We start from the raw sequence: 27,479 nt of genomic DNA on the forward strand, positions 1-27,479 counted from the left end.
TTGCTGAGATACCATGGCTTTCTTTCTGAAGGAGAGTAACCAAATCCTGAGGCCCTTCCACTTTGGGAAAAGATTGGAAGACTGGATGGTAAAAGGTGTCATGTCTATCTCTCCTCATTTATTATCCAAAACACTAAATAATCCGGCCTCTTTTTGTTTAACTTTCTGGTGTTAAAAAACTTTCAGCTGAGTTCAGGAATCCTACAGGCTATAAGTGCTTTGGTGCAGATGAAGAAAAGATGCTGCTTCCTCGGGGAAGCACCCTGCCAGCATGCACAACTCGAGTAGGGGAGATTTGGCTGGATTTCGTCAACCAGGAACACTTGTGTAGCGCACATCCTGCACAACCGTTCATGGTGGCTCTGATTTGGTTGAAACAAGTGGATTAGGGAGAACTGAACTAGCCATCAATAAATGACGTAAGTCAGTCCAGAAGCCTCTGTTTTTGACTCTTTTCTTCAAAAGCAGGAGTCCATTTTAACTCTGCTTATTGTTTAACAGATCCCACAATTAAGCCTCACTTAATAAAGCTGGTCCTTACCACACCCGTCCTTAGATTAGCAGTTCCAGCCTCCCTAACTGCATTAGGGATGTCCTTCTGGGCTTCCCTGGTGGAGCAGTGGTTGAGAGCCCGCCTACCGATGCAGGAGACACGGGTTTGTGCCTCGGTCCGGGAAGATCCCACATGCCGCGGAGCGGCTGGGCCTGTGAGCCATGGCCGCTGAGCCTGCGCATCCGGAGCCTGTGCTCCGCAACGGGAGAGGCCACAACAGTGAGAGACCCGCGTACCGCAAAAAAAAAAAAAGGATGCCCTTCTGTCAAGGTGTGAGAAAGGATCTTTCCATGGCTAGGAATGCATGTAGCACAAGTCCATAAAGGTGGATTTCCTAGAGCGCTCAGAGAGCCATGTGGTCTATCAAACCCATCTAAACTGGTCAGTAAAGAAGTCCTCAAAGTGCCTAAGGCTGTTTTTGTCAGGTTAATGCTCTCCTGATTTATTTTAAAGTTCTGGACTTCTGAAAGCTGTTCACTTCATTGTGAGACTAGACAGTCTTTTCTCAAGAAGAACAGTGCTTAAAAGTTCTCCGTTCCTTCTATTTGAAGTTTCCTTCGTGTCTTCTCCACTTGCTCTATCAAATTTCCTGAGGGCAGGGCTAAGTCACTACATTTGTGACGTCCTGTTCTCTCCAACTTTAATTCAACAGTTGTTCATTGGGAAGCTTCCCCATGACAGGCAGCTTTTAGAGTTGCAGGCGATGCAGAGATAAGTGAGGTAGAGCCCTTCACCTCAAAGAACGTAGATTTTGGTAGAAGGAGTTGAACACAAATACAGAAATAACTGCAATTCAAGGCAGCCAACTCAAACCATGGGTGTGAAGAAAGGACTAAATCAGCAAAAAAAAAAAAAACCCACACACAACAGACAGAGAATAAAGAAAAAATAAAGAATGTGAAAGGCTCACTGTTCTTTATTCCTACCCCTGTCTGTCTTCTCAGAGTTTTGAACTTCTAATGTGCTGTGTAGAACAATGTCTTGAGAAAAAACATGGGCCAAACTAGTGTAAGTCAGAAGTGTGGAAAAAGGAATTCTTGGAAGCCCAACTATAGTCATTACTCAAAAGAAAGTCAAAAATTAGAAAATGTAGACACCCAAAAGGCAGGTAATTAAGGTTTCAAAAGTTAGAATGGGTGTTATATATACAATATGGATTAAAATATTAACTGCATTGTGTTTGTTAAATGAGGAAAAGTGAATGCATTTAAATTTTTCATTTTGCGTCTTTCAGGTAAACTCTACATGTGGTTCTGAGGCATTTGCTGATAATAAGAATTTGCCTCTTTCAAAATTATATTCAGTCATGGATGCTAATGATGACCCCGATGAAGATCATCTTACAAGTTATGATGTTCAGCTCAGTATTCAAGAATCCATTGAAGCCAGCAAGACTGTATTTTATCCTGAAAGGTAACATTCAAATTGACTATCCTCACCCAAACTTTTTCATGGTCTTCATTTTGTTGTAAAATGAAATGATTGATATTTCCTGAGCCCTCCTCCAGGAAAATGCTTCCCTTTCTTTTCTGGCAAGGAATTAAATACTGTACAAGAGCTACTGTGCACAGGTTTAGCTATTTGATCTTCTACAAATCCCCGTCTCCTGTGGAATATGGAGATTACCTAGATGGGAAATTCCCAGTTGAATTTGGTTGTATACGATTGCCTATTTCCTAAATTCCTATGGAATCAAACAGGACAATAAATAACGTGAACAAATTTGCAAGCATTGTTTATATGACTAACGTATAGCTAAGTATACAGAATCTGTTCTGCTACTGACTCAGGCAGCCTTTATAAGAAATGGATTCCATGTTGCACCTTTAAAATATGAAGAATAATGCTAACTCACCTAGCCTGTAAGTTTAATGAATGGGAAAATAGTTGAGCGATTTTATTATATATGACAAAGTAATATATAAACCAGAGCCTACTTAATTATCTACTATTCAAGTGACAGCAGTTAACAAATTTCACATAAAATTGGTGTTTTGTGTTGGCAAGAGTTATAGAGTCTAAAACTGCCAAAGTAAATTTTTGTCTTGAATAGCATACATTATACTTCTGATAAAAACAAACTTTAGTTTACCTTTACATTCTATTATAGTATTTAGAATCCTGTATTCTGACATTTTGAAGTGCTTTTGAAAAGGTTCAGTGCTATAAAATTATTGCTTTTGAGCTTTTAAAAAATGGACATATTACATTTAAATTTCTGGTCTTGTTAATTTTTCCCTCATCTGCAACAGATTTTAAAACTTCAGAGTTCCCAGGAAGGCATTTACAGTCCAAGAATACCAGTGGATGCTTCTGCTTTAATAGAGTTAAATCAATTTCTTATGAAATACCTTATTGCCTCTGAATAAACACACACACCAGAGAACATCCTTGAGGGTTGACAATGACCTGCTGGGCCAGTACTTGGGAGTTTTTTCTGTAAATGCTCAGCCTATTTTTCACTTGTGGATCAGTTGCTTAAAGACTCTAACATGCAGTGTAGAGCATACACTCCCAAGTAAGCCATCATTAATTAGCAATTATTAAGTTCAAAGCAACAAACCTTTATTGAGCATAGTGTTTTTAAAGTTGGGAGAAGCCTTAGAGATGTTCCTATTTAATCCCCTCATTCTACCAATGTAGGAACCACCATCCAGAGAGGCTACTGGCCTCCCCGGGATCACAAAATCACAAAACCTGAACCCAGCTCTTCTGACTCTGACTCCAATTGTTTACTCCTTTCTCATTGCCTACAACTAATTTCAGAGACGATGTTATAATCTTCTGTTTCTCCATCGTCACTAGTGTTCTTAGGTCCAATGTATCATAAATACACTCTGTATCTGACTTTTAGACATTTATGTTTTTAAAGTAGATAAAATCAGTTGTGTGCATTTCTTTTAGATCTTGATTGTTAAAAGTATGTGCAAAAACTAAATAAATGTTTTGGTTCCTTGAAGTATACCATGAATACAAATATGGCTTGTTTGTCTTTCTCTGTAGATTTGTACCACTAAGTGATCAAAAGAGAAAGCTGGTGGAGGCCATAAAGCAAGGTAAGTGGGTGTATCACCTACAGTAGGATGGATTGGAGATTCAACTTGGCCAAGAGATTTGTTATCAGCACATGGGTTTATTTTAGGTCACATTCTTGAGCTCCAGGAGTATATGAAATATAAATATGCATTGGATGAAGCTGATGAAAAAGGATGGTTTCCATTGCATGAAGCTGTTGTTCAACCCATTCGACAAATACTTGAGGTTGTCCTGGATGGTAAGAGAACATAAAGTCCCCTTGACCAAACTGAAGCCATAATGTAGATGTTATGGAGTAATCCCAATGAACATAACAAGCAAAAAGAAAAATTAGAATAAAAGATGATTTGCAGTTTGGAAAAGGCAGTACTCATGATTTAAACTGAGTACAACGATCGGTACATTTTGTGGGGTTCAGGGCTCACCCTTTGCATCCTCCTAAAAATATGGCACAGGTTGGTGTGAAGATGTTTGTGATTATCACTTAAAAGTTTGTCTGCAGCATGAATTAATTTATTTAAATATAAAGCTTTTTGCTTTTAGAAGTCAGTTTTAAATTTTCATCTTGAATTGTCTCTTAAGTTAGTGGCATTCAAAAGAGTATTATTTAGTACAACAAGTAGTACTTACAATATCTATCCTTATATTACATTAATTTTTTCATAATGCAAACATTAATAATTATTGCGGTAAGCCTACCTAAGGTTAAATATTAATAATAATTCTGATGTTCTAACATAGCATTTTTCACATCTCAGCATCTTATAAAACAATTGGAAAGTGCCCTACTTTTCAACCTTCAATGTTGCTCCCTGATTCTGCTGTAGGAGATAATGATAGCCACTGGATAATTAGCTATCCAGCTAGCCAGCCAGCTAAGAAAATGTTAAAAACAGATAATTAGACAGGTAGACAGATAGACAGACAGAAATAGATGATGTTAAGCATGGTATTTCTTTTCTGACATATTCTGACTGGATACATTCATTCAAATACTTCTCATTCCCACATTCACAGACTTCATTTGATAAAAAGCAATTTCAGATGCAGTTTAAATAATAATACAAAGGATTGGGGATTTGTTTTACAATTTACTAAGAAATGAGAATTCACAACCCATTATCATTTTTTTAAAAAGGCACCTTGAGACATAGATGTTGGTTTGCTAGCTGTCAACTTGATTAGCAAGCCCACACTCATCTACTTCTACTCACTGTCATTTGCTAGACTTTAATCATATCTCTTTTTAGTCTTCCCTTTTTCATCAGTTGACTTTGTTCAATCTACTGTAGATAATATTGCATCATTCTGATCTATATGATATCCTTTAAGAAAAGATTTTTAACTTTACACAATGCTTTCATATCTCAGCATCCTATAAGACGCTCTGGGAGTTCAAGACCTCTGATGGAGAAACACCCTTGACTTTGGCAGTCAAAGCTGGTCTGGTGGAAAATGTAAGAACTTTACTAGAGAAAGGAGTGTGTCCAAACACCAAAAATGACAAAGGAGAGACACCCCTTCTGCTTGGTAAATGACCTTTCTTTCTAGAACTTTTATAATTTGAGATAAATAATATTTAATAAGTATTTATTGGAAACCACTGTGTATTGATTGGCTAAAGTTGTGTGACCTCATCTCCTTCCATTCCCTGAGGTCTTCCCCTAACCCCCATCTCACCTGTCCTATGATTTTGTTTTTCTATCCCACAAAGAGGTCAAATGTGAAAGCTCTTTCAGCAACAATTAATCAGGGGGGATCCAAATGAGGAGTTTTATGAGGCCAGGAGAGCCAATTCTAAAGGAATATTCTCTAACTGGGGTCCAGCTATAAGGAAGGTTATAGCTTCATGTGTGATCATGTGTGATCTGTAGCCTGAATAAAGAAGCAGAAAGGGAATTCCAAAGAGAGACGTCAGGTCCACAGCAGGACAAGGAAGAAGAACTGAAAGGCAGGAGATCCAGCAGATTCTGAGCACACTGGTGCAGCACTGGGCACCACTAGGGGGTTGCCACTGTGACACAACACAGGAATGATTGTAAGCCTGAAGGTGTCGATTATCTATCAGCTTCTTCTCAGGCTTGTGTATCCTGCTGCTTGTTGACAGATAAGAATTAGCAGGTCTGTTTGTAGAAGCAGAGAGAGAGATGAGATTAACTACAAATGACCAAAGATAACCTTTCCTTCTCTTAGGGACATAGATGTGGAGTAAGAGTTTCGGCTTTGGCACCTGAGATCCTTGGATTTATTTTTCCCCCCATTTTATTGAGATATAATTGACATATAACATGGTATTAGTTTAAGGTATACAACATGATTTGATATATGTCTATAGCACGAAATGATTACTACAAAAAGCTTAGTTAACATACATCACTTCACATAGTTACACATTGTTTTTTCTTGTGTTGAGAACTTTTTCTTTTTTAATTAATTTATTTTATTTTTGGCTGCGTTGGGTCTTCGTTGTTGCTCACAAGTTTTCTCTAGTTGCAGCGAGCGGGGGCTACTCTTCATTGTGGTGCATGGGCTTCTCATTGCGGTGGCTTTTCTTGCTGTGGAGCACGGGCTCTAGGCTTGCAGGCTTCAGTAGTTGTGGTGCTCGGGCTCAGAAGTTGTGGCTCGTGGGCTCTAGAGCACAGGCTCAGTAGTTGTGGTGCACGGACTTAGTTGCTCTGTGACTTGTGGGATCTTCCAGGACCAGGGCTCGAACCCGTGTCCCCCGCATTGGCAGGTGAATTCTTAACCACTGTGCCACCAGGGAAACCCCAAGAACTTTTAAGATCTACTCTCTTAGCAACTTTCAAATATACAATACAGTATTGTTAAGTGAATGTTAATTCTAGCTGTGAGATTGTAGTCATGGACCGCAGTTTCCTCCAGTATAAAATGGAAATACAACACCACCATGCAGAATTGTTATAAAAAATTAGAGAAAAATATAAATATGTAAAACTCTTGCCACATGGTAGATGCTCAGGAGAAGAGAGACGTTATGAAATAGTGTAGGCGTGGCAGGAGGAGAGGGAAAAGCCTTGAGATTGTGCACCAGCAGTCACAGAGGAAGCAAATAAAGCATCACGAGCTGTGGGCACAGCGAGAAAACAATACCACAGCCCTTGTCCACACTAAAAATCACTAAAAATTTTAAAACAACCTGAATATCAGTAACAACCCGAATATCAGTAACAGAAAACTTAGACAAGTTGAACATCAGTAAAGTATTTACATTTGACAACATTAATTCAACAACATCAGTGCAACCAATGTTTACTGAAAAGTCACAGTAAGCCAGCATGTGCTGGACAGCATGGATAGAAAGATAAATGTTATGATCGTCTTCCTCTCAAAGAGTCTAGCAGGAGAGTCTAGATATGATTGAAATAGAATATTAGTGTTAATACATGCTATAACAAAGGTGTATATTCAAAGTAAATTGGGGAAATAAGAAAGCAGTGAATCTGTGAAGCTTCCAAAGAGAAAGTTGCTCTTGAGTTGTGACCCTGGGGGATGTAAAGGGGATCGTCAGCAGACAGGGGAGGGAAAACCTCCTAGGCAAGTCTTCGCCCCTGGACAGAATTGTTACATGGACAGTGTCACCACAGCGTGGGCGCATTCTGATCTGATTCCTTACTTACTCTTGCCCTGTGTCAGAGCTTTCAGCCTTCCCAAATTCAGATTAAACTGGACAAATTAATGATTACAGTTAGGGTAGAGGTAAAGCTTCCATAACAAAACAAACAAACAAACACAGACACACAACACAAACAAACAGCAATGACTTCAAAAGAAAGAAGTTCATTCCTCTCTCACACAACATTTCAGAAGTGAGTGGCCTAGGGCTGGCAGGGTGGATAGGTCTCCTTTACAAAGACTTTCAGATGTTACCTTTTCCAGCCAGCAGGGGGGAGGAAAGAGGCAGCCTTGGGAAAGCATGTTGGCCTCTAAGAAGAGGACCTAGACATTGTACACAGCACTTCTGTTCATACCATGTTGTTCAGATTTTGTCACATAGCCACACTTAGGTGCCAGGGAAGCCAGGAAATTTAGTCTCTGCCTGGTTAGACTGTGAACAGCTAAAACTTGGGAGCTTCTCTTGCTCGAGGAAAAGGGGAAACACAAGTACTGCGGAAGAGATGATTTTTCTCTGCATACATGTTACCAGCCTTTATGTCCCCGTAACATGGTGCTTTTCATAAATGAACGGAACTCTTTTCCTGAGCAGGGACAGATACTAAATGGAATATCACCTCTGGTTGTTTCACCACTATTAGTGTGATCTATTATTTTTGTAAAGGCATATACCATGGAGTCTTTGCATGTATTTGTTGGTGTTTCTATAGTCTTTGATTTCTGCAAAAAAGAGACACTTTTCCAGAGTTTGTATACTATCTCACTTGGCAAATATACAATTATTCTCTACTTGCAATTCTCAATCCACTCATGTTCTTAAGGGACAACTAAGTTATGATTATCACTCATTTGTTTTCTTTTGGCTTCATTTAAATTTTTCTTTACTGCTTAATGCCCACAACAGAGCACTAAGTATTTATATGCATTTCAAAGTCTCAATTGTTGATCTCTCTACTCTAGCAATAACTAAAGTATGGGAAAGGAACTTGATCGTTGAGTTATCAGAGTCAAAATAGAATTAACATTTGGAAATAATATTTTTAAAAACCAACTGGTAACATCAAAGATAAAACCAAAGTCTCATGAAGGAAATATTATGGAGGTGTTCACTTATGTCCCTATCATCCACATTTCTGGAGAATAGGGACTCTCCTTGGGTTACCTTCTTCAGGACATTCGTTGTGGAATCCATGTCAAGTCTTTTTAGGTTCATAGAAAAATGGATCATCCATGGCACTTTCGCAGTTTTTTCTTGAATTTTTGGGCTAGTTTTTTCTACTCACAGCCCATTAACATATAAAGGAGAGATAAGAGAAAAAAGTGCTGGTTTTTAAAAAAAAAATTGATGCACAATGCCATTTTTATTTGTCTTAACCTGTCACTATTATCTTTGTCTTTATTTATGGAATACTCCTTAGATGGAAAAAAAAAATCACTTTTGGTCCCTCCAGGGCCTTTCTTCCCCATCAGCCACCGGGCCCTTACTTATGGTACTTAGATGTATTACAGTCATGTTATACAGTTACTTGCTGAGTGTAGATATCTCATTTGTGATGATCTGACAGTTATTAACTGTTTTTTGCCCCTGGACTCCCTCTCTACCCAACCCTCTGAACCTGGTGTAGCCTTTCTCCAGTAGGATAGCCACAAGATTATCCTGGCCGGTGGGCCCCAGGGTACAGAGGAAGCCGAGGGAACTGTCTGGCACAACATCTCAGTTCCACTGCCCTCCATTTTCCGAGAACATTATGCCATTTACAATTCGGTTAATTTTACTTCAGACATTTTCTTTCTCACAGATCAATACATATCCTCTTTACTCCATCCCCTCTTTCAATCTTCCAATCCTTGTCAAGATATTGCAACAAAAAATCTCTTCTCTACTGGTATGTCATATGAGTCAGAAGATAACTCACTGCCTATATTAAGTAAATTATATGAGCAAAACACATATATCCAGAAAGAAAATGACAGAATTTTTTTAAAAAAGAAAAGTGCCAGCAAGCTATAAAGTGTTCAATACTGCCTATAACCAATGCAAAATTCTCTAATTCCCTAACTATTCAACTGAGGCTTGCTTTCCTCTAAGCATATAAAGATACATATATATGAAATATATTTTTTACTTCATAAATTATTTAATTTGTATTTTACTTAGCTACATTACACAAATTCTGTACCTTGTTAGTTTTCATTATTTTAGCCAATTATTTGTTATGAATGTCTTCATGGGTTAGCTTGGGAGGGGTTCCCCATGATTTTGATTATTATTTCTGTGAGAAATAAAATGTATTCTTAGTTCCAAAAATTAAACTGCAAGCAAAGTTTTAATTATTTTTTAATTATTTTAAGTCGCATATGGCTTATATATGCTGTTATTTTCTTGACAAAAGACTAATATCTCTAATCAACATGTTCCCTGAGTCAGACAAAAGGAAAACAGATCATGAGGGAAGAGGTTCATTATTTTAATACATTTTTTCTAAGTAGAAAAAATGGAATAGGAGCAAGAAGATAAATGAGGACACATTATCTCTTAGTTTGTTTAACTTATTGATGTTTGCAAGAGCACCAGCTAGGATGAGGTAATTCACTGTAATTAGAGCTGCCAGTGGCAGGTGGGTGATTCAGAGAAAGGCATTTGTCAGCAGACTTTGCTTCAGCCAGTAAGCAGGAGAAAAACTGAAATCTCACTGCCTGATGGCTTGCCTGCCTCCAAATGAAAAGGCCAAGTTTGTCTTCATCCTCCTTTTATGCCTTTTGGAGCCCTTTCCCTTGGCCTCAGAGCCTTTCTGGATTCTGCCTCCTAGCCGCCCAGGATGTTCTATGTGGCCCTACATGTCCTCCTGCCTTTCCCAGCAAAGGCCCAGACGCCGAGTCTCTCTTCAAACAGAAGACAGCGTAGGCTTCTTCCCCAGGCTGTAAATTCCACGGAAGAACTACGTCTGTCTTTTTCCTGCTGTCCACAGTGCCTAACTCAGTGCCTTTCATCTAGCCAGTGCGTATTAACTGCACGAAAGAATGCATGAACGAATGAATGAGTGTTAGAGAGTAGCACTCGTCCTGCTCTGTTTCTTACTAAGATTTTACTTGACTGATAAGAGGAAAATGCGTTACCTCTTTGAGAAGTATTTATATCTAAACTGGGACAATCCATTAACAATCCGAAGAGGGGGAAAACTTTTAACAGTGTAATTTCAGCTATTAGAAAAAAACAGAGAGGGAGAGAGACATCCGATTTAGTGAACCTTGGAAAACGTAGTACGTTAGCTGTCACATACTTCACCTATAAAAAAGAACAACTGACCTATCTGGATTCTAAACATTCCTATTGCTAACCTCTCATAAGAGTATGGGAAAGAGAAGTTTATTTAATATTTACTGCTGGCTTTGGTGGGGAAAAAACTCATTCTAGAGGGAGAAAAACTTGATAAACATTATTTACACATGTGGCTCCATGATCCTAGAAGTGATGAAATTATAGTAATAATAATGGTTATCATTTATTGAGCTCCTAGTATATACTAAGCATTTTACATACATACATTAATTTATTTAACTTATACAAAAGTTGATGTTATTTTCATTTTGTTGATGAAGCAACAGAAGTTTAGAAAGAGTACACACAGCTTCCTTAGTGATAGGCATCCTGTTTTCCATGAAACTCTTACTCATCCTCAGGTCAGGGTCTTAAAGAAAAGGCGGTATCATCTTGCATGCTAACACTCCACAATAGGAATTTGGTATGAGAAATAGAAGCGGTTTGAAAAATACAAGAAAAGAAATCACTAATATCTCTTTTGATATTAAATCTGGTAATTAGTTTAATGTCATGTAAGGTATTCATGTTATATGCCTACCATTGACTATTCTTTCTAAAATCATCTTCAAGCTGTAAAAAAGGGCTCCTATGACATGGTGTCTGCCCTGCTTAAACACCACACCAACCTTGACCAGCCCCGTGTCAAGCAATGGTCAGCAATGCATGAAGCAGCCAAACAAGGCCACAAAGATATAATAGCTCTACTACTAAACCACAGAGGCAATGTCCACCTAAGAGACGGATTTGGAGTCACCCCGTTAGGTGTTGCGGCCGAGTATGGTCACTGTGATGTGTTGGAACACCTGATCCACAAAGGTACGTAGAAAGGAATTGCATGTTGCTGACTTTTCTCCTGCCTCTTGGATCTCCTTTCCTCCACTTCTCACTGGCTCCTCTTCCTCTCCTGAATATATCTGGGCATCAAGCTTTTGTCCCATCCCTCGATAGCCCCCTCAATAGACCCTTATTGCACAACTCACTTGAACCCTACTCACGGGGACCTACAAATCTGAGTGCCTGGCCCTGATTGCTCCCAGTTTTTACATAGATGGCTCACCAAGGTCTCACACTCATCTTCTCCTAAATTGAATTTCTCTTCTTTCACACTTTTAATAATTTCTCTCAGCCAAGACTGAGAGCTTAGATTTATCTCTAATTCCCCCATCATCTTCTGTTTCAAATATGGTCAGTTGCCGTGTGCTACAGCAACCCTCTCTCTCACCTGTTCTCACCTTGGCAGACCCTCTCATCTGCATCCTCCCATCTTCCCTGGACCAGTGTAATTGGTTCCTAACCATTTTCCTGGTTTCCAGTCTCTCCATCTGCGAATCCATACTGTATACTACAACTCAGCTCCTCTCCCTAAAGGTCAGCTACAGTAGAATAAACTACTCAGAAAATCCTCAGTGGCTCCCCACTGCCCACTGAATCATGCTCAGGTCCCCACTGCATCATCCTGAATTGTTTTTCCAGGTTTATCTCTCACTACTGCTAATATGTATCCTGTACTCCAGTTAAATAGCCTAGCAATATTCCCAAACATACCTTGCATTCATTCTTTCTGGGTTTGGGTTAGGTCTTTGCCCTCATCTGGAATACCCTCCAACACAATTCAAAGTTAATGTCTTGAGACACCTCCTCCCTGAAGACTTTCCTAATTCTTCCCAGCAGAGTGTGATGTTGTCCTCCTCTGAAACCTCCAAGTGCTTTAAACAACAACAGAACCAGGAATTAAGATACCGACTTCTTAAACTGGTTTCTGCCACCTACCCGTTGTCTGACTCTCGCCTAGTTACTTAAGCACCTGGGTCTCAGTTTCCTCATCTGTAAATAAAGGCTAGGACAACATTATCCTCTGTGGGGAAAAGACTAACATTTTTGAGGCGCCCCCCAAATGCAACTTCATTTATCAAATCAGCCCTATGAAATAAGCTGTATTACTCTAGTTTACAGATGAGGAGTTGGAAGTTCATAGAAGTAAATAGCTTGCCCCAAACTCTCACAGTCAGCAACAAAGCCACAATGAAAAGAGACCACTTCCCCCTACATCATGCCTTCTGGTCCTGACATCACTTGAATATTATACAGTTTGTGTTCTTTGATGATATTTTGTCCCATTTCCCCTCAGAGCCACTTAAGATAGTCAGATTTATTTATCTTAGCATCGTCTGCCGGGTCACGCATGGTGTTTGCACACAGAAGAGAGTTGATAAATATTTACTGAAATCGAGTGTTAACTGATGTCTTTAAAAGTCTAACTGTACCTTTTGGGGGGAGCCTTTGCTTATCGTGGAAATTGACTTGATTTCTCAGATGTTCTTATGATGGAAAGATTTTCTACTAGAATGAAACACGCTGCATGATTGTTTATTGAAAAGACTGAGAACACAGGTGTTCTTAATTCTATACTTTTAAGTCCTAACCAGAAAGGAAAACAGCAGGTTATTTTTAAGGAGATTATCTTGACAATCTGTCCAGCTATCACTATGCCACATGTTTTCTACTGCCAGGAGGGGATGTGTTTGCTTTGGCGGATGATGGGGCATCAGTGTTGTTTGAGGCAGCAGGAGGGGGCAATCCTGACTGCATCTCCCTCCTGCTGGAATATGGAGGAAGTGGAAACATACCTAACAGAGCAGGGCATCTTCCTATACACCGAGCTGCCTACGAGGGACATTATCTGTGAGTAATAAATCATAGCATGATCATTTCAAGTGGAAAAACACAAGCTTGTATATATGGTATAATCCCAGATCTATCTATACACCTGACAAAATCCAAAAAGAAAAAGGCAAAATGTTCACAAGTTTTGTATATCTATATATTTGTTTGATTTTTCCCATTCTTTTTGTATTCTTTTACTTTAAAAATTTTCCACATTGAATTTATACTACTTTTAAAATGAAAAGATATTTTCTTTTAGAAGAAGGTAAGTTATAAGTGAGAATTCTGCACAAGCCGCCCAAATGTGCCTTTTTGTTTCTTTTAATATGTTTAACAGATGGCTACAGGTTTCTAAAAATTTTGCCCTTGGCAAAGGATTAAAATTTGTGTTACTCTAATCTTTATCAACACCAACAGATATTATAATATAATGTCAAATTTATTCCTGAATAGAAAAGTTTCATTATAAATTTAGGTTTCTTTATTCCCCCCCCCAAAAAAGCCAGATATACTTTTAAATCACAAAAATGTGCCACAACCAACATATCAATAGAAATCTATAATCATTATATTAAACTACCCACCATGAAAGCATGGTTTTAGGCAATTATGTATATTTCATAAGTTCAAAAACTTTGAAATCATTAGGCTTTATCACAATTTCAGTGGTGACATTGGCTAAGTTAAGTAGCCAATGACACATAATTGACACTAAGTGACACATTGTTAAAGTTCATAAATTCACACATGGTAGCTCTGAATTAGGCACAAGAGATCAACTTATCCTTGCCTGTGGCTCTCATACTTCTCTAGTTCATCAGTCAAGTGTGAAATTCACAGCTATTTGTCACAGGTTCTTTGAAACATAAGCTGTGGTTAGTTGTCTCAGTTGAACTGATGTAACGTTGATGGAACAACAAAAACTCTTCATGTTGTCAATAATTCAATTTCAAGTAAGCAGACAGGATGTACATGGCCAATATTAAAGCATACATTGCTCAGGAAGCAGTGAAAGGGGAGAAACAAATGAGAATTCAAGAGGCCTACATTGTAGTTATTGCCCTACATCTATGTGACATTGGACAAGTCATTTCACTTCTCAAGACTTCATATGGCTCTACTGGTAATAAAGGGGTTGAACTCAGTGATGATCAAGGTCGCTTCCATCTCTAACTTCCTGTGATTCCATGTCCTAGTGGTCAAGAGTGTGAAGCATTCTTCTATGGCATCAAATGGGCTTAATGGGCTTACTTTCCTATTATACTTTTTTCGTTACATAGCATTGGTTGATTATAGATATTATGCTGTTCAGAGAAGAACTGAAAGATGGGGAGGGTTCCTGAATAATTACAATTCTAGGACCAAATATATAAGATCCAGTATTTTCCCCAGGAATATTTAGCCTGGGAAGCTAAATCAAAACTAAACTAAATTACACTAAACTGAAAAGTAGTAAGTCAATGGACAAAGATTATATGTTTTTGTGTAAGGTTATCTAGAGAAAATAAAGGAAACTAAGTAAATTGCATTCACTTGTCTAGTGAGGAAGCTGGTTTACTTAATTTCTTGATTTTCTTCATGCCATGTGGATATTTGATTTTTTTTTAGTGCCCTGAAATATCTTATTCCAGTAACATCCAAACATGCAATCCAGAAAAGTGGGCTAACGCCAATTCACTCAGCAGCAGATGGACAAAATTCACAGTGCCTAGAACTGCTTATTGAAAATGGCTTTGATGTCAATACCCTGCTTGCTGACCACATTTCCAAGAGCTATGATGATGAACGGAAGACTGCGCTCTATTTTGCCGTTTGCAATAATGATATCCACTGCACAGAAGTCCTCCTGGCTGCAGGTGCAGACCCAAACTTAGATCCCCTCAACTGTCTTCTTGTGGCAGTGAGGGCCAATAATCATGAAATTGTCAGGCTGCTTCTCGCCCATGGAGCTAATGTCAATTGTTATTTCATGCATGTGAATGACACTCATTTCCCCAGTGCCATTCAGTATGCCCTAAATGATGAGGTAATGCTCAGGCTGTTGCTGAATAACGGCTATCAAGTGGAGATGTGCTTTGACTGCATGCACAGGGACATCTTTGGAAATTCGTTTGTATGGTCAGAGATAGAGGAAGAGATACTGCCGGGATGGACGTCTTGTGTCGTAAAAGATAACCCGGTGAGTTACATCCTTCTCTTCATATTGGGTCATCATGCTAACGTTTGCTCATTAGGGATGTTAGAAGAAAAGAAAAATCAACTCCAACTTTTATATTTTTCTTGTTCTTGAGTTTTTGTTTGCAATGATATGGGGAAATAAGCATAAAACTAGGCAAAAAAAAGTGTGTTTTTCTTGAATTCGAAACTGAATGTTGAAGAATGTGGGATAATATATCAATAATTTATGATTATTTGGTGGAATGTTGGGGCTAGAAGCATGGAAAGAAGCATGATTCTTCCACATCATCCTGAATACAATCACATCAGAGCCACGCGTGCTTCAGGGCTCATAGTTTCACAGAAACAAGCAAACCGTTTAATTTTCTTTTTTTGTTCATTACAAGGAGGGAACTTTTATTTCCTGTAAAAAGACAGATAATAATTTTTCAGAACAAAATTGTTTATGTACATAGTATATTAAAAGTACTACTAAATTAAATTTTATCATTTCTCTCAGTTCTGTGAGTTTATTACAGTTCCTTGGATGAAACACTTGCTAGGCAGTGTTATTCGTGTATTAATGGATTACATGGATTATATCCCTCTGTGTGCTAAACTGAAATCTGCACTAGAAGTACAGAGAGAATGGCCAGAAATCCGTCAAATACTAGGTAAAAGCAAAAGTTTTTCCTACAAAATTTTTTATGGAGAATGTATATAGGGGAAATTTCTTAATGTCATTTTTGATACTTTTTCATAGCTACTTTGTTTTCAGAATTATCTGTTTCTTCAAATCATCCTTAATACTTCCTCTGATATAAGATACTAATTTTTTGCTTTTCTTGATAATTTCCAACTCTTTAATTGTATAATGAGTAATACTATTACTATATTATATTCTGACTAGAACTCACTTTTTAAAAGTTAACTTCTATAATATCATAAAGTATATAGACTGTAATCTCCATGTGGGCAGGGATCTGTTTTGTTTATTTTTGTATTCTCAAGGCTTAGCATAATGCCTAGTAAGCAGTAAATACTCAATAAATATTGAGTAAATGAACGAATGGAATGAATTAGAATTATCCTTTTTGATATGCTCTCCTCTGGGTCTTTATTGACAAATTCCTACCATCAAAAGTATGTATTACAAGCAGGCCATTGTGTACTCTCTAGGTTAAAGTTTACTTATAATCATAAAAGTGAATCATATGGCAAAAGTTTCAATAAAAGTACATCTAAAATTACTCCAAATTTAAATAGAAACTAGAAAAAAAATCACAAGCTGGAAAGGTTTTCTCTTTCAAAATATGAGTTTGGAAAAATGAACTTTCAAAACCTACATGGACATCACTTTATAGAGCCCGAAGAAGCATCATAGAACTTGGCATTACATTTAAATATTCTGGCACTCTTAATACACCTAAATCAAGTTTAAATGTGAAAAACCGTGACAGCCTAGTCTTTAGGATCAGCCAAATTTAATGCAAATTAGTAGATTATATTTTATAGGCAAGAAGATGAAGCTGAAACATTGAGCTGATTCACATACCATATTTGTTAGGTATAAAGTTCTATAAAAAGAAACAGGCAATATAGTGGTTTTCATCTAAGCACTTTTTCCATCAGCGTCTCATACATTAAAGTATATAATCTGAATTTGGACCATTTTGACTATGGTAGCAAGAGACGTAAATTGGAGGAAGGATGGAGACTTTGATGGGCTAGAAAGAGTGATAGTTCAACTGAATGCAGATTTGGAGGTAAGCTTGGATTTTCCTCACATGGTGCTTCCACTGGAATGAGTTGGACGGTACAAGAGACTTTGTGGCAACTGAAACAGGAACCTTAGAGAATCTGATGAATCATACAGTGTCGTGAGCCTAGAAATCGACCTCTGGGGTCAGATAGACCTAGAATGGGATGGAACTCTGGCCTTCCCTAGGTGTAGGACGGCTGGGTCATATAGTGCATATGTCATTCAGGGCTGATATTTTCATGGAAACAAGCAACAATTTATTGCAACATTTTTGTTTCATTGAGGGGAGGGGAATTTTTTATTTCCTGTAAAAAGACCAAGATAGTCATACTAGTTGTGTGACTTTGAGCAAGTTACTTATCCTTTTTATGACAAGGTTTTCCCACTGCAAAATGGGGCTAGCATAGTATTCACCTCATAAGATTGTTTTGGGGATTTAAAGAGATGATGCACGTAAGGTGTTTAGCATAAAGCCTACAGCATTAAAAACACTTATAAATTTAGCTATTTTAAAAACTAAATTATTAGTATTTTATGTTATTTTTATTATGGTAAGGTTACATGAAGTATCTGAAATGTATATGTAAAGTATGTCATGAATCCCCGCAACTTGTAGAGTTAAGTGTTATCATCGTTAATTTTTATAAATAAAAAACTAAGGCTAGGGCTTCCCTGGTGGCGCAGTGGTTGAGAGTCTGCCTGCCAATGCAGGGGACATGGGTTCGTGCCCCGGTCCGGGAGGATCCCACATGCTGCGGAGCGGCTGGGCCCGTGAGCCATGGCCGCTGAGCCTGAGCGTCCGGAGCCCGTGCTCCGCAACGGGAGAGGCCACAACAGTGAGAGGCCCACGTACTGTGAAAACAAAAAACAAAAAACTAAGGCTAAAGGGGAATTACAAAATATTCTGGGCCCTATAAATTCTTGAAACTAGTTCCCCTTCTGAACCAAGGCCCACACTGGGAGTGAAGTCAAAATCAAGCAGGACAGAGATGTGAGAGTCCACATGAACATGGGGGCGACAGACAGAACCAGGAAACCTCAGGGGGCAGCCACCATATTCTGGATCAATGCAGGAAGACAGCAGAATAGGGAGCTCTGTACACTTAGAAGAGCTACCTTGACCCAAGCATCCTTCTAGAAAGTCAGGAAAACTAAATACACATGAAAATGAACAACAGGAAAGTATCCCAGTCAAATTCCATAGAAATTTATTATAAGAAAAAATAGAAAGAGGAACAGAATAACATCCCCACAGACAACAAAAGCACGCCAGAAAAACATGCCCTCAGAACAGATTAAAATTGAAACCCTCTGTTTCAAAACAAGCTAAAAAGCATAAGGAAAATGACACAAGACATGAAAGAACAACGCAAGTCAGTATTAGAAAAATTCAGAAATGAAGTAACAGTACTGAGGAAGGAATTAGAAAGAAAAACAAAAAATTAATTTCGAATATAAAGACTGAACTGGAATGAAAGCAAGAACTAATAATGCAATAGACAATGACTTAGGAGAAATAGAAGATGAAATTAAAGAAAATTAAAAAAATAAAGTGGAAATAAAGGGATATATAAAAGGATTTGAAAGACAGGGACAGTTTTGAAGACAGCTAAAGAAAAAGAAAACCAAATCAAAGGAACAGAACAAATACAAAAATGTGTATTGTGAAAAACTTTCTTGTAATAAAAAAAGATTTGAAGCTGAAAATTACAAATTACTATACCCTTTGGTCATGTAGGTAAAAAGAACAAGTGACTTATAAGGGAAAAATTCAGATTATCTTAAACAATATTACTCTTCTGATCACGTTCTCAAGAATCTACTAAAAAATAAACTTCAGACAAACCAAAATAACTAAAGAGATAATGACATAGGACCAGTAACGAGCATTAAACAGAAAACCAAGACTAAGTGCCAGTTAAAAGGGAGAAGATATATAATGGTTATACTGTCAGATAATGTAGATATGACACAACTATTTTTAATGGGAGAAAAATGGAAAGAGCACACACAAAGACATTTTTAACAGAGCTCAGAAATTATATTGGTTGGTAGCATGATATTAATATTGTTATGCTGAGAATGAGAGATGTAGTCAGTATTTAGAATATTCTAATTCTATTATTCTTTGTATCCTTGAGAACCAGGATTGCCAGTGTGGAAGAAAGGGAATACAGATGTAATACGGAAGAGCTTAAAGAAAAATTCTGTAGTTCTGAATTTGAATTGGTACTACTAGTATGAACTCATAAACTATTTTACCTTGAAAGCGTGTGTGTGTGTGTCTATCTGTCTACAGAAGAGTCTTAGAAATAATGACAAGCCCAGTAGCAGTGCATATCCCTAGCACCCAGACTGTGGCTTAGAAATAGCATTTCCTAGAAAAAGAAACCAGAGTTTCTTGGAGAAATGGATGATTTCAGGTTTGGGGAAGGAAATACGCAAGATGAGTCAGGTATATCTGGTCATGCCAGATAACAAACTCTCACAGACTCATGTCCAAAGAATTCAGGAGCCAGCTTGAGGCTCCCACTGGCCAAATATGGGACAATTTAAGCTTCAAAAGGATAATTATTTCAATGAATTGAACACAATAAAAATATTTAAATATAATATTTAAAAAATTGGTCAGCTCGGGGCTTCCCTGGTGGCGCACTGGTTGAGAGTCCGCCTGCCGATGCAGGGGACACGGGTTCGTGCCCCGGTCAGGGAAGATTCCACATGCCGCGGAGCGGCTGGGCCCGTGAGCCATGGCCGCTGAGCCTGCGCATCCGGAGCCTGTGCTCCGCAACGGGAGAGGCCACAACAGTGAGAGGCCCGCGTAACGCAAAAAAAAAAAAAAAAAATTGGTCAGCTCCAAAGGATAAGAAAATCAATTCATCATCTTGAAAATTAATGAAGGAAAAGATGCAAGCATTTATTCCACCTTACCTGTATGATTTGTGCCACCAGTAACCAAAGAATACATGAGCAAATGTATCCTTTTATAAAAGTATTCCAAATAATAAATTAAAAAGAAATGATATAATTAGATATCACCATCTTGCAGCCCTCAGTAAGCTGCTAATACCCCGTAATGTGGTTCTTGGTGAAAGAACACAGCACCAGCTATAGTTTGCCAAAGAGATCAAACCTGAGTCTGATCAAGCCTCTGGATCCAGCTAATAATCTGCAAGAAATAGAGAAGACAGTAGGACACAGAAGTGCACCATGAAAATGCAGTCTCAAAATTCAGGCTGTGTGAAATATGGCATTTTGGATATTCAAAGATTAATTGAAAGGAAGAAGGGGATAGAGAGAAGACCCTGCAGATTAAAAAAGCCTTAAAGAACACATCAAATTCAAAAAAATATTGTCAATACTATAGGGTAGGGATAGCACACTGAGATGATGAAGCTCTAAAGGAAGTGATTACTATAAAAATCAGAACAGTAGTTCCTTATAGGGGAGGAAGGAATGAAGTTTGGGATGGATTGTGGAGGGAATTCTGTTATGGCTGGGGAAGTTCTTCTGTTCATGACCTGGGAAATGATTAAAGATGTTCACCCGATAATGACTTATAATAACTTAAGAAACTGTATGTTTGTGCAGTGGCTTTATCTATATTTTATTTTACAATAGACGAGTTAAAATATTTTGGAGATTGTAAAGGAAAAAACTATAAGGCTTAGATAAATTCATTTCCCAAAGTTATAGACAGAAAATAACAAAGCAAGGATTTGAACTCTTAGGTCTGTCTCACATCAAAACACAGGCTCTTTCTCCAATACCACTGTGCTTCCTGTCATTGAACAGATTCTGCTTCTAATTGGTAATTCATTGTCCATGTGTTTGTATTGCAAAAGAATGACCAATTCTTATGACTTTAGAAAAGCAATCCAAGTAAGAATAAGACCAGGAAGTTTTTTTATTGTTTCAGTCACACATCATTGCAACTAGAGCTTAAGTCAGTTGATTGCTATGAGTATGGTTAACCACTGGATGTCAGGATTCCTCCAGGTATATGTAGGGCAGAGGCTTTGTTAGGGAAAAAAAATAAAATGGTAATTTTTTTTAAAAAGATGGATTTATTCTGCCTATTTTGGTAACAATAAGTTTGCCTCAATGGTTTTTCAAAAACACTGTTTTAATTTTTTCAAGATAATTTGAATGTTTATAATTTCAAATAGAACAGAAATGTGATCTCTTTGATTATGGAAGTGAGTGATCGTTCACAGTATTGAATGATTACGATGTACCAAGCACTTTTCTAATACTTTACATGAATTAATTTGTTCGATTTTTTTTTTTTTTTTTTTTTTTGCGGTACATGGGCCTCTCACTGCTGTGGCCTCTCCCGTTGCGGAGCACAGGCTCCGGACGCGCTGGCTCCTGTTGCGCTGGCTCAGCGGCCGTGGCTCACGGGCCCAGCCGCTCCGCGGCATGTGGGATCTTCCCGGGCCGGGGCACGAACCCGCGACCCCTACATCAGCAGGCGGACTCTCAACCACTGCGCCACCAGGGAAGCCCAATTTGTTCGATCTTTAAACAACCCTGTAAGGTAGGGTTATCCACATTTCCCAGGTGAGAATACTGAGACCACAGAGGTTAAATAACTTGTCCAAGATCACACAAATACGAAGTGGCAGAGCCAGGATTTTAATCCAAGCCGACTGAGTCCAGAGCCCACAACTAAGTCCGTGTGCAATGCTGCCTTTTCACTAGCTCATGCTGCTGGGCTAATATATCGGTACTGTAATTATACTATAGGTAAATGTACTAGAGATAAAGTAAGAGTTGAAAATAAAGGTTAACATCAGCTATTTGAATAACATTAGTAGATTTTTTGGAAAATATAAAATGTTTAGGTATCAGACACTGAAACAAACCTAAGATTGAATAATGGATATATGGAATCATTTGTATCTGATGTTTCACAGATAACTATTCATCAGAAAGATTGGTAGGAGAGAGCGGAAGTAAAGAAATTTATCTTTCAAATACTCAATTCTAAAAAATAAATAGAAGGAGATGTGAGCCTTTGCTTTCTTTAATCAAGTCCATTCATTCATTTAACATATTGTAATTGAACACCCTGTAGGAGCCAGACTCTCTGACACAGAGGCAGACTAAACGTCTGCCTTCATGGAGCTTACATTCTAGAGGAATGGTCTGGAAGGCTTAATTGCAATTTGAATTTTACTTAAAGTCACCAGTTGCTAACGTGTGCATGCCTGTTTTTTAGAATGACACTATTAATATTATTCTAAAACAGTCTGTATCTTACAGGTTAATCCATTAATATTGTTTTTATTTTTCGCTTGTTTTTCCCATTCACTTTAGAGAATCCCTGCTCCTTAAAGCATTTATGTAGGTTAAGAATTAGAAGACTTATAGGACTCCAGCGACTCTGCCAGCCAGCCTTAATGGAGAAGCTCTCTCTGCCACCAACTATTCAAAGATACATATTATTTAAAGAGTATGATCTCTATGGACAAGAGCTAAAATTGCCATAATTTAAAATAATATTTTTAAATGTGATTTAAAAAATGTGTTTAAATGAGATCCCTTCAGAGAATTTCTTGGAACCATTTTACATCCTTATATGTATTTAAATCCATTGACAATTTTATAACTGGATCCTGGGTTCTTTGGGGAACACCATATTTCACATCTCTAAGGACCTTTTACATTGTGATTTTTTTTTCTCATGATTTTTTTTTTATTAGTTTCTGCTTTATAACAAAGTGAATCAGTCATACATATACATCTGTTTCCACATCCCTTCCCTCATGCATCTCCCTCCCTCCCACCCTCCCCATCCCACCCCTCCAGGCGGTCATTGTGATTTTTTAAAGCTAGTCAATATTTTGCATTTGAATTTCTATGGATTGTCTTCACTTGCAATAAGTCTTCAAACTCTCCCTATCAAGTGACTCCTACAATATCCATGAGCAAGTCTCTCCTATGTTTATAAAACAAAGAACCACATTCTCAAACCCACATCTCCAGCCAGTTGCTGCCCCATTCTCTCCTTTCTTTTATAGCCACATGGCGTAAAAGAGCTCTTTCCTGTCTGCAGATTCACTCACTGTAATCTGGCTTCTGCTCCTTGCACGGCCCTTCTCAAGGTCCTTAACAACTTGCTTGTTGCTACTTTCAATGAGCATCCTTCAGTTCTTTCAAGTGATTCCTGCAGCAACTGACTGATTGCCTGCTCCCTCCAGGAAACAGTTCTCCGGATACCTTGCTCTCTTGGCTCTCTTCCCACCTCTCTGGCCGCTCTGTCTCTGGCTTCTTTCTGCATTGCTTATCTCCTGCCAACTCTTTAGTAATAGGTCTTAGGTCCCCTTTTTTTATGCTAAGTTCTCTGGGAAATTTCATCCATGTCCCTGGTTTCGTTTACTATCTACATGCTGTCGAATGTAAAATTTATATCCGAAGTTCAGCTTTCTCTCACGTGCTTGAGACCTGTGTAGATAATTGGCCTAAAGGACCGTTGAATACAAAGATACCTCAAATTCAGCATATCCCAAAATGAACTCACTGTCTTCCTCCACAAAAAGGCTCCTTCTCTTACCATCTCTAGCTCAATAGTTAACCCAATTATCAATTCAGTTTCCCAAGTCAAAAGCCTGGACATCAACCTTGACCATCTCATTTTCTTTACCCAATATAACAAATCACCAAGTCCTGGTGAGTTTATTTCATGAAGTCATCTTCTACTCAGTCTCACTAATTCAGCCCAAATACCAGCTATTATCACCTTTCTTCCTGGGACACTGTAGTGCTACCCAACTGGTCCTTCTCCCTGCTATCTTGCCTCATCTAACACACATTCTACACATAACATCCCAGAGTAATCTTTTACAAATGTAAGCAAGTTTCACTCCCCTGCTTAAAATCATTCCCATTGCTCTTAGGTAAAGTCCAAAATTCTTCCATGGCCCTTCATGATCTAACTGCCTGCCTTCCTCCTTAGCCTTATCTCTTGATATCTCCCTTACCTGTCCTCTTTAACCATGTTTAACACCTTTTAGAAGTTTATTCTTTGAACAGTGATTCCCAGATTTTTCGATTTTATATGTTAGTAGTTTTTAGTAATTTTAAAAATAGGGTCATCTATTTATCACTGTCATTTCATAAAAGAGGGGCCATTTTAATGCCAGAAAATGGGGCTGCCTTAAACTCAGTTATTAAAATTGAATGACTTTGGGGGAATTCCCTGGCAGTCCAGTGGTTAGGACTCCGAGCTTCCACTGCAGGGGTCACGGGTTCGTTCCCTGGTTGGGGAACTAAGAACACTGTATGCCGCACAGCACAGCCAATACATACATACATACATACATACATACATAAAATGTTTAAAAAATCTAAAAAGAATAATTGAAGGACTTTAGCTTTGAAAAGACTTGAAGTTTGGTCTTCATTTCCCCACTGATGAGTGAAAATTTCATTCTGGCCCGACAAGTCTCTGAGGTCTTTTATTTGGGAGCCACTGTTATAGAAGAAATCATACTCTCTCGCACCTCAGGGTTTTTGCATGTTTTGCATGTTCTTCTTCTGCCTGGAGCCCTCTTTCCAGCTCCTTCTTTCCCCCTCCATTCTTTATCCTACAGGTCTCAGTTTAAATGTTCTTTCCTCTAGCATGGGAGGCCCCAGAACTGCACTTCTCATGCTGTATTACAGGAGCCTATGTTCCCCATCTGTCTGCCCCACTAGACTGTAAGCTCTATGAGGGCAGGGTTTATGTCTGATTTGTTTTGCAGTGTTTTCTTAGGGCCAAACACATTCCCTAAGAGCACAGAGAAAGTGCAAAAATTACTTGTTGAATATACTGAAGGAGCGAATGTCATATGAGAGCCAGACAAAAGTAATCAGTGACCTCATGGTAAAATGATAGTTTTGAGTCTCTGAATTGGTTATATAGCTTTATAATGTAATTACTTAGACTAATTCTTCTTAGATTTTTCTTATTATTATCTTAAGGGTTATTGTATTCTTTCAATAGTAATACCTCACTGGTTTATGAACTTTTCAAATTGTATTTAGCTCTAGTTATAGGTATGAAAAAAAAACTGTATAATTAAAGCTATAGTTTTAACAGCTTTTATTCCCTAAAGAATATATTTTCCTATAGATTAAGCTCTAATGTATTTAAGTAGAACTATAATGTTTGGTGTATGGGATTTTGTGATTCCTCTGTTGCTCTCCTACTTGTGGCTAAAATACGTTGTTACCTATAAATATTGCTCTCAATAAATTTTAAAAATAAGGATGTAAGTGTGCCATATGATACTTCAGATATTAAATAAACTAAAACTTTGATATTTAATATATTATTGTATAAATACATTTAGGATACTTCAGATATTAAAAAAACTCTAGTACACAAAAGTTTGACATTGTCTTTAATGTGTTTTATGTAAATATATTCAAGAAACACTTGAAGGTAAGGATATGAATTCACTGCACAGGCTGTGGGTTGAAAGTGGCCCTTTTGGTATTTGTGAAGCAGGAGAAAAATATATCCTATGAAACTGAGGCAATCACTATATCCAAAATGGATTTGGTCTTTTCCTTATCACATTTTGAAATTTTCTAGCAGTGTTTTTGTTTTGGGGTGGGCTGGATGGTAAGAGAATTAATTTACAGCTAATTAGGACTCTGTTTCTCCTAGAATATATCACTTTATCTGGGAGAGGGCAACAGCTGCTTCTCCCCAGTGAGCCTCAGGAGAAGCCAAACATTCTACAGTGGTGCCTGATTAACTACTATCATGTTTAATCAACATGATAGAGTTTTGATGACATCTTCCCAGGCTGCCAAGATGATCATGGCTGTTTTGGTAACTGTGGATTTTGTTTGTATCATACAGAGTCTCTGGTTGGAAAGAAGCAGATATGGCTTCTCATTTGTGTGTGTTTTGTTTAGTTTTTCAGTAGGCGATCTTTAAATAGTATTTCCATTTCTGACTTACAATAATTTCATAAGCACATTGAAAACAAGTGCCTCCTGAAGAATATGGTTTAATCATTTTAGATAATCACAGGACATGTTTCCATGCACAAGATGGCAACGTAGAAGATGTGAAAACAATTGTGTAAATGTGGTACAGCAAATATTCATAGGTAACACTCCCTTTGATGCAGGTTTTTGAAAAGTCAGTACATAGGGGTGAGACAGCATGGAAACTACCCAAAAAAGGTGGAGTCTTTTATAACGTAGAGAACACACTTAAACCTTGACCTTTTATTAGACGTTCCTACCGAAATTTTAGGTTCAAGTCATATTACTCTTATGTATATAGGCACCTTCCAATCAGAAATTATTTAGAATGCAAAAAAACTCTAATCTGCTTCAAGTTATTTACGAGACAAAATCAAACACCACATGCATATATCCATACTTTCAGACACACATATATGCACATATATATATGACATATCCGCATCTAGTATACATACATACATGCATGCATTATAATGTGACGTATTACTACAGTCGTATATAATGTAGTAGGTAAGAACATATACTTTGTAGTCAAAGAGAACTTTTTGGCCTTAGTTTGAACCAGGCTTCACTAATTATTGGCTGCTTGATTTTGAACAAGACATGATAAGTGTAAAAACACCAAATCTAACACAGAGTAAGTGCATGTGAAACTCAAGCTCTCATTATTATTGTTACATAGTGGCCATGCCAATGCATGTGAAACTCAAGCTCTCATTATTATTGTTACATAGTGGCCATGCCAGTGCATGTGAAACTCAAGCTCTCATTATTATTGTTACATAGTGGCCATGCCAGTGCCAGAGTTGCAAGCCTGAAGAACCTTGGTCTTATGGCACAAGTCTGAAGATTGTCATGCTTAGGTGGGAAAATATGAAAAAAAATATAATGCTAGAGATATAGATGGCATCTCACAATCATCTGTAAATAGCTTGAGAAAATGCACAGAATGAAAACAGCAGAGAATTGCCCCTAGCGCATAAAACCCCACATCTGCTGTTGCTCAGTAAAGCCTCAATCATCAATCGTTAAAAGGGAAGAAAGGGCTTCTCAGGGGAGAAGATGTGTAGAAGGAACAGACTTATTTGACCTCAATGGCCTGTGTTGTGTAATCTCAGGGAATGCTAAAAATGTCTGGGGATTTGCTGTTTTTGGAAGGAGACAGTCTAGTAATTTGAATCTGGGCACTGGGAACACCTGAGTTCTAATGCCGGATTGACCAGGCAATTCCACCAGAGGCACTGGATGGGTGCTCATGTTCTGTGCTTTCAGATTCTAGTAAATGACGGACAGCCATTTCTCTTGCCTTGGAAGTCTTTCATCTCAGGATGTCCCAATGAGATTTAAGATAAAACTTCTTG

At 38.0% G+C, this 27,479-nt stretch overlaps 1 protein-coding gene across 1 annotated transcript; it reads left to right on the forward strand.

Moving 5' to 3' along the window:
* Nucleotides 1–1,859: 1,859 nt before the first annotated feature.
* ASB15 (ankyrin repeat and SOCS box containing 15) lies at nucleotides 1,860–22,622 on the forward strand (the record flags this gene model as incomplete). The annotated part of the gene is made up of 9 exons (XM_079711802.1): nucleotides 1,860–1,966; nucleotides 3,557–3,609; nucleotides 3,696–3,827; nucleotides 4,961–5,119; nucleotides 11,115–11,360; nucleotides 13,055–13,226; nucleotides 14,817–15,387; nucleotides 15,886–16,039; nucleotides 22,450–22,622. 9 exons carry the CDS (start codon nucleotides 1,860–1,862, stop codon nucleotides 22,620–22,622), a joined length of 1,767 nt encoding a protein of 588 aa, XP_079567928.1.
* Nucleotides 22,623–27,479: the final 4,857 nt, after the last annotated feature.

Source organism: Hyperoodon ampullatus, assembly GCF_949752795.1.
Source record: "Hyperoodon ampullatus genome assembly, chromosome: 9".
NCBI classification, from domain to species: Eukaryota; Metazoa; Chordata; class Mammalia; order Artiodactyla; family Ziphiidae; genus Hyperoodon; species Hyperoodon ampullatus.